Consider the following 7,246-nt stretch of genomic DNA (forward strand, 5'->3'; position numbering starts at 1 on the left):
TTTACATGCAAAGCAGAAAAATAAGGATGACTTCTACACACTTTTCTCATTCATGGAAGAACATAACGAGGAAAGAACATATCTTACTCTGTCATGAAATTTCAGAGTGTTTTTGTTACGTGTTAATGACAATAGATTAATGAAAGATTGATTACATTTGAACTACGTATTTATAAAAGCTGTTCTTTTTCCTTTTTGAAAGCTTGTTTTCCTTTTTAAATAATATATTTAGCTTATTTAACAGGGTCTTAAATGAGTTTCAAATATAGAGTTGCAGAAACCTCAGGTAGTTCAGTCTCCTGGCACTACAAGATGCCTTTGTTTTTACAGACTCTTGTAAAGTCGATGGGATTCACTTTTTTGCTTGGCCTGAAGGAATTATTTTCCTATATAAAGGACACTGACACTTTAAGAATTGTTTTTCAAAACAGTAATTTTTAAATATTTAAACACCAGCACATGCTTCACTAGAGGCAGTTGTCCACTTTAATGTGCTAAAGTGGAAGGAACTTTGCACTTGGAGAATGGTAACTGAAGTGTGGAAAGGGGTGTGTGCTGGGGTGCACATAGGGAGGATGGTGGAAGAGCCTGGATAGAGCCATGAGCCCACTCTGCTGTTTGCACCTGGGACTCGCTGGTCATGCTTGTGCTGGAAGGAAATGGATTTGAAAAGGAAACATATGGAATTCAGTCATGTGCTCCTCAATGTCAAATTCTGACCTTTCTGCTACAGATGCTGTGGAGCTCCTTTTCTAACTAAAAGAAGCAAAGCTCTTGCTTTTTGACCTGTATTGGCTCAGCTGGCACAATTTCAAACATGACTTTGCAGCTTTTCTCCATTTGATAGTATGAGGTGATGGTTAACAGAAAAGCCTTTCAGGCTGCTGTGGGTGGAATGTGCTTCTTGGAGGAGAGGTTAAGTTAAATGTAAGGCCATCCTGTACCTGTTGCTGTTCCCAGTGCTCTCTCATGGGCTTACACACATAATGAGAGTGCAGGCAAGTGTGAGTGTGTGTAGAGGAGTGACAACCTCCTCTGTGGAAGAAACTGCCCATAAAAGAGATCTAATAAAAAATAGAGGAACAAAGAAATTGAGGAAGTGATGACTGAAAGTAAGTGAGAGCTGCCAGGAACTTCTGCACAGTCTGACTCTGGTTCTGGTGCAAAGTCAATAAACCACAGGACTGAAAACTCTGCCTGAGTCTTCAGTGTGTAGGATGCAGATGAGACACAATGCACAGAAAACCCAGTAGTAAAAGGGTGTGTGAAGCAGAAGGGTGTTACACATAACACTCCCACGATATGAGGGTTATTTGAATAAAGAAATGAAATGTGTCCAGAAGCCTCTGGTGAATCAGCCTGGGAATGCCTGGAGCTGTGCTTCCGTGAAAGGCTGCATTTTTCCACAGACACAGTCTGGTACAGACTAATACACTGCTAGTTTAGATGCAATGACCAGAAATAAACCTGGCAGTCTTTTTTTTTTTTTTTCTTTATTTTTTTCTTCTCCTTCGAGTTTCCTATTTGCCAGGAGTATTTAACTGTATGTTGAGAATGCTGTCTCAATCCACATAGTTTGCATTTTTACAGTACTTTCTCTTGGGAAGCACTTCTTGTGAAATGGGTTGGGTTTCCTTCAGTTCTAGAAGGTTCTAACATTAAAAATTTATATTAATAATTCGTATTATTGAAATACTGAGGAGACAAACTCCTGTATGAGGGTTTAAGTCCTCAGTTGTGATAAAACATAAAAGTTGTAATAGAGAGATTTTTATATAAAACTATAAACATGACTAAGACTACTTGCAGACTCTGAGTATATCAAGACAGTATTTTGTATCTGGTGTTTCTTGTAGTCAGCTCTTCCCATTTACGTAGTTGTGCCCCTTTTTCAGTATTCCATCCCTCACCATATTGATTTTTCTCTGGGCAGAAGATGGATATCGTGAAACTTTCATATATTGTAAAATTAATCTATGCAGAAGACCAGTCTGGGTTTTAGAAGGCTGCAAGGGTGCAGAAGGCTTTTGGAGAGCTTGCTGCTCTGAATTGTTCAGAGGTTGCTGCGTTACATCCAAGTGCTAAACCTGGCAGCCAGACAGCAATTCTGGTTTTATCTATCTAGACTTAGCCAGTGCCTTTAAATAGACATTTTTATCTTGGTAGGCCTGAATTATCATTCAGTTCTGCATCATTTGAAGTATGGTGTAATGAAAATGAATGCAGCAAGTTAAAAACTGAAAGCTGCTGAGTGCTAGTGAGTCCTCCTTGGAGCAGCTTGACACATTAGGAGCCTTCACATTTTTCTACATAATGAGTGGTGTTGATACCATGAAATTTTCTACCATCCACTCTAAGGTATTTTGAAATTGTTGCTTGTGCTCTCTTTGAGAATGCCCAAGTTAGAAATGTTTTGCCAGGAAGGTGTGTCTTTGCCTTAAACAGCTTCTCTTGGCAAATTGCTTGGTTTGTGTAAAATTTTCTTCTAGTTAGAGGGAAACTATGACATTACTCCCCCAAGCTGGAGAGGAAATGATTCTAGCCAGACACAGAGTGTTAATTTTTTCTGCCAGTCAGGCAGTTACAGAGTGCTTGGAGATGGTCCAAAAGCTTCACATCCGGGCCTGCCCTGCCAGCAGTGCTCATTCCAGCACATCTGTCCTTGGGAGGATGTTGTTCCTCTTCCCTAATCTGGGGTGGGAGAACAGTGCTGGGTGATCAGGAAACTGCTGCCTTCCGCTACCTGCTTGGCTCCTGTGGGGACTGAGGCTCTTGCAGGTTGAGGCAATCGGTGTTGTGGTCAAGGGAAAATGCTTTTTAACAGAAAGCCAAACTTTGATCCAACCAACTGTGTAGCTGCTGAGGCTCTTCTGTCTGGTGCTATCAAAACTCAGGAGAAAACAAACATTCTTGGTGTGTGCCTCTGTCTCCTTCAGTTCTAAAACTTTCATATAAATGAGCTGAATATTTGAGTAGAACTTTCTAACTTTAGATACATTGCTGCCTTTAGCCTTAAGGCCTTTTTTACTTTGGAAATTTGTTTCCTAAGTCATTGCCAGTTATTTTCCCCTTTATTATAGATGGTTTCTTTTATCTTGTTATCTGGCTTGTACTTTGCCCAGAGTTAAAAAAAAAAGTAATCCTATGTTGAGTTACAAAGTTGAAGAGGGTTTCTGTTCCTGTTTTGTACATTTTACATTGTAGTTTTGTAGTTTACTTACATATCCACCTACTGTGGAAGATACTGTGCTTCTATATTTCATTATTTGAGATGTCTGTGTATTTTTGTAATCAGCTTGATCTTTCAGAAGTATGTCACTTATCTCTCCATTTCTGTAAATGTTTATGGATTCATACTCCAGTTTTCTTGATCCTCTTCTGCTAACTTAATTCCTTCCAGTCCTTAATCTATAAAAGGCTGGGAGCTGGAATAAGAGATGAAGTGTGGTGCTAAACCCTCTGTTGTTGTTTTTGTGAGCCTACAGCAATCTCAGCTGAGGACGAGAATGTTTTGTTATCACATGTTTTTACCTATTAATCTCGTGTGCAGTTTACAGGTCACAGCACCTTCTCAGCTAACTGCTTGGGCTGCAGCCCATTGTAAAGGCATATTAAACATGTGTGATGTGGTGACCCTTGCAAAATTGATTAATACAGATTAGATTTTGAGCTTTATTAGAGTTTCTGTGCTGTTGACAGCTGAAACTCAGTAATGGGATGGGGAGACAGAGACTTATATATGAGAATAGTTCCTTATCCTGCCAAAAAATCCTGCTTAACTGCTTTATTGTTTTGGGTTTTTTTTTTCCCTTTGAAGGAATAACTGATAGCTTGGTGGAGCAGGGACTTAAGGTCTATTTCTATGACTCCCATGAGTGCTGTAATGCAGTGAACTACTGGCTGTTGAAGGGAGCAGTAAGAGGGATGTTGGAAATACTTCATCTTCTTCGTGGCTTCCCTGGAGCTGGGAGATGTTTCATGACAAAAGCTTCCTCAAAACGGCAGCATGATTACAAAAGGTTTCAGCTTTGAGAACTCTGGCTTTTCCAGAGACAGCGGATGTTGTCAGGAAAACATTCAGCAAACTCAGCTGCTATTCACTGCTTGGCAATTCATACTGCTCTGGGAGTGTGTGTTTTAGGTTTGTTGTTTCTTTCTTAAGTTATAGACAGCTCTTCTCTTAAATATATGGTTATTACTGATCTTTTATTGTGTTTTGACATATCACAGTTAATGAGAAACACCTTTGCTCACTTTAATCTGCTCTGTGATAGTAACCTCTTACCCTGTTCAGTTCATTCTCTCTCCTCCTGAATTATTTTCCTACTAGAGCTGGGCAAGCTGATAGCTGATGTTACCTGTTAGCCTGAAAAACATGGTTGGTTTAGGGCCATGAGAATGTTAAGTGATGTTAATCTGCTAACCTTGGGGAGCAGAACGTGACTTGAAGCCATGGCAGTTGATCCTGGGTTATGTGAAAAGCAGTCACGTTGTGGTGACGGCAGGGAGTGCCCTGGCAGTCACCGTGACTCGTCAGCTGCTTTTCCATTGGTCTGGAAGTGAGTCAAGCCCAAATACTTCCTGATACTCGAGCCAGCTCTCGGTCAAGGTGATGGGGAATTTTTCTAGTGACTTACGTGCCAGTTTGAACATCTCTGCATTGCTTTATTTAAGGACCTGTCACAGCGGTTGTACTAAAATGCCACCAGTTCTTCCCTCACTGTCTCCAGTTCACTCAACCATTCATTGTGTCACAGCTTCTGCATCTTGCACTATTTTGCCTTCTCTGATTTCACCACACCTGCTTGCAGATTAACTTTTTCTTAAGATATGAGTGCATCTGGTGGAAACAAAGTTTATTGAGTACATTGAATGTTGCAGTGTGTTAGCACTGGGTTATTGTGGGGGTTGTGGAACCCAGCAAAAGGAAGGGTGCAACATATTTGGTCTGCAATGTGCAGTAGATTGGTATTAAGAAATGTCATAATATCCCTAGAATTGTTCTTTAATTTAATATGATTTGGATTTCTGTATTAAACAAAACCCCAGCTATCTTAAGCAGAACAAAAAGATTAAAAAATTATGCTTGTGTCTTAAATTTGATTGTATGACGGATTAAACTGGGTGTCTTGTATGTATTGATGGTGCTCTTCTATGCACAGGTGTTCAATAGCAAAATGAACTCTTTTGAAATGTTGGCTTAATGAAATTAAATCACTGCTGAATGGATGATGCACAGGTGGTGACATAATTCTGAAGTCAGATAACTATGGTGGATCTAAACCTTTAAACTAATAACATATGCATGCTCTATCTACAATTGTCTTTCTTGGAAAAGAGTTTAAAAATAACGTAATGTGGGAAGCCAGGTGTGTTCTGAAGCAGCCAATGGTAGAAAAACAACTGAAAGGGCCAGAACAATGCTGCTGTTTCTAAAAAGGAGCTGTTCCCTACAGGGTGACATTAGCACTTGTAAGGAAGAGGAACTCAGTGGTTGCTGTTGTCTAAAGTGTTAGCGAAGGAAAAATTGGCATTTTTGGAGCAGTACCTATTTCTTCTGTCAAGTGTACACAGTGATATATTAACTCATGAAGAGAAGATGTTTTTAAAATATTGAAAGATGACAAATCAGTAAATATGCTGTTTTTTGGCATAGGATTTGTTCCTCATTGATGACACATCATATTTGTTCTGTTAAAGTTTATGAGTACCTTACGCACTTGATGTGAAATCTGGATGTAAAGACAAATTCTTAATCACATGTTTGCTCATGGGTGGAGTGACAGGAAGGTGATAAAAATGCCCTTAATTTTATTGATGGGACCCTTTTCTTACCCAAGACAAGCTGTCGAGGGGGTGGCTCCTGTTGCAGGGATGCAGTTGCCGGTTCTGCAGGCAGTGCTGGTGTCAGAGCAGCCCAGCGCTGTTCTCACTCACACCCTGGCAGCACTGGCTGTGTCCAGCTCTGTGCAGAGCTGGTGTTTTGGTGCAGTGATGAACACATCTGAGGGCCTGGGCAGAAGGAGCAGGTCTGGCCACTCACTGTTGCCCACAGTTCTCGTGGCTGATGGCACCTCCATAGTTGGTGCTGCCTCAGGACAAGTTGCAGTAACACGTTCCTTTAACCTCACTCATCTGTGCCTGATCCATTTACCATTAAGCAATTAAACCATACTTGGAAGAATAAGCAAAACTTGATTGTTTCCTTGCCCGTTGTTGAAGGCCTGACAGCAGCACATGTTTAATTCTGGAATACTTTTTGTTTGTAGGGGGAAGAGTAAAAACATGGAAACGGAGATGGTTTATTCTGACTGATAATTGCCTGTATTACTTTGAATACACAACAGTGAGTATATATCTTGGTGAATTTTTTTTTTAATCAAGATTTGTAAATAGCTAATAATGTGATATTTTCCTAATTTTTTTAGGACAAAGAACCTAGAGGAATTATTCCGTTAGAAAATCTTAGCATAAGAGAAGTTGAAGACCCTAGAAAACCAGTAAGACAATTTCATATTTATTTTTTTAAATGAAGATGAGTAAACCATATGGAACTTAATTGTACTATTAAATGAATTTATTTGTCAGTTTTGTCCTTTTAAATTTAGTACTTCCTTTCTACCCTCCAGAACTGTTTTGAGCTCTACAACCCCAGTCATAAAGGTCAAGTAATTAAAGCATGTAAAACTGAAGCTGATGGTAGAGTGGTGGAAGGCAACCATGTAGTGTACAGAATATCTGCTCCCACCCCAGAAGAAAAGGAAGAGTGGATTAAATCTATCAAGTGAGTTTGAAGTCTTAAATGTCTTTCAGAAATGTAGTGTAAGCTTTTTTCAGAGTATGATACTAGCAGAATTTGTTGTAACTTGTTTGAAGAGCTGTGATGTGGCAATGTCCTTGAGGACTGACAGTGAGCTCTGTGGAGCTGATGGATCAAAATACAAATCTGTTACTGTGTGGTCCTAATGAAATAGTGCTGCTAACTCAAATGAGGAGAATATGGATTTATTGTTCTATACAAATGTAGAACCTTGTTGGAATCCTAATTCTGTTGGATTCTTAGTTCACTCAATAATTAACTTGAGTGACATGTATCTTAAGCATGTTCACAAACAGCTTTAAACTTCTACAGCTTGACTTTATGTTGGAAGGTTTCTAAGCAGACTCACACTTACAGAAATAAGTAATAGTCAAGGTGTGAAGGTGTGAACTCTAAACAAATCACAGTGGAATAGCACCTTGTGCT

The 7,246-nt window shown here is 39.6% G+C and overlaps 1 protein-coding gene across 3 annotated transcripts in view; it reads left to right on the forward strand.

The window, feature by feature from the left end:
• The window catches only part of CYTH3 (cytohesin 3), a 48,523-nt gene that overhangs the window by 37,716 nt on the left and 3,561 nt on the right, over positions 1–7,246 (forward strand). Inside the window, exons 10-12 of one of the 3 annotated variants that reach the window (XM_033074449.1) lie at positions 6,270–6,346; positions 6,429–6,500; positions 6,630–6,788. In XM_033074449.1, the coding sequence (XP_032930340.1) occupies positions 6,270–6,346; positions 6,429–6,500; positions 6,630–6,788 (308 nt within the window). Of the gene's footprint in view, positions 1–6,267; positions 6,347–6,428; positions 6,501–6,629; positions 6,789–7,246 lie in introns of those variants that run through there. The other 2 variants (XM_033074448.2, XM_033074447.2) reach the window with 2 other exon arrangements.

The sequence above is a fragment of the Catharus ustulatus genome, chromosome 16, assembly GCF_009819885.2.
Source record: "Catharus ustulatus isolate bCatUst1 chromosome 16, bCatUst1.pri.v2, whole genome shotgun sequence".
NCBI lineage: Eukaryota > Metazoa > Chordata > Aves > Passeriformes > Turdidae > Catharus > Catharus ustulatus.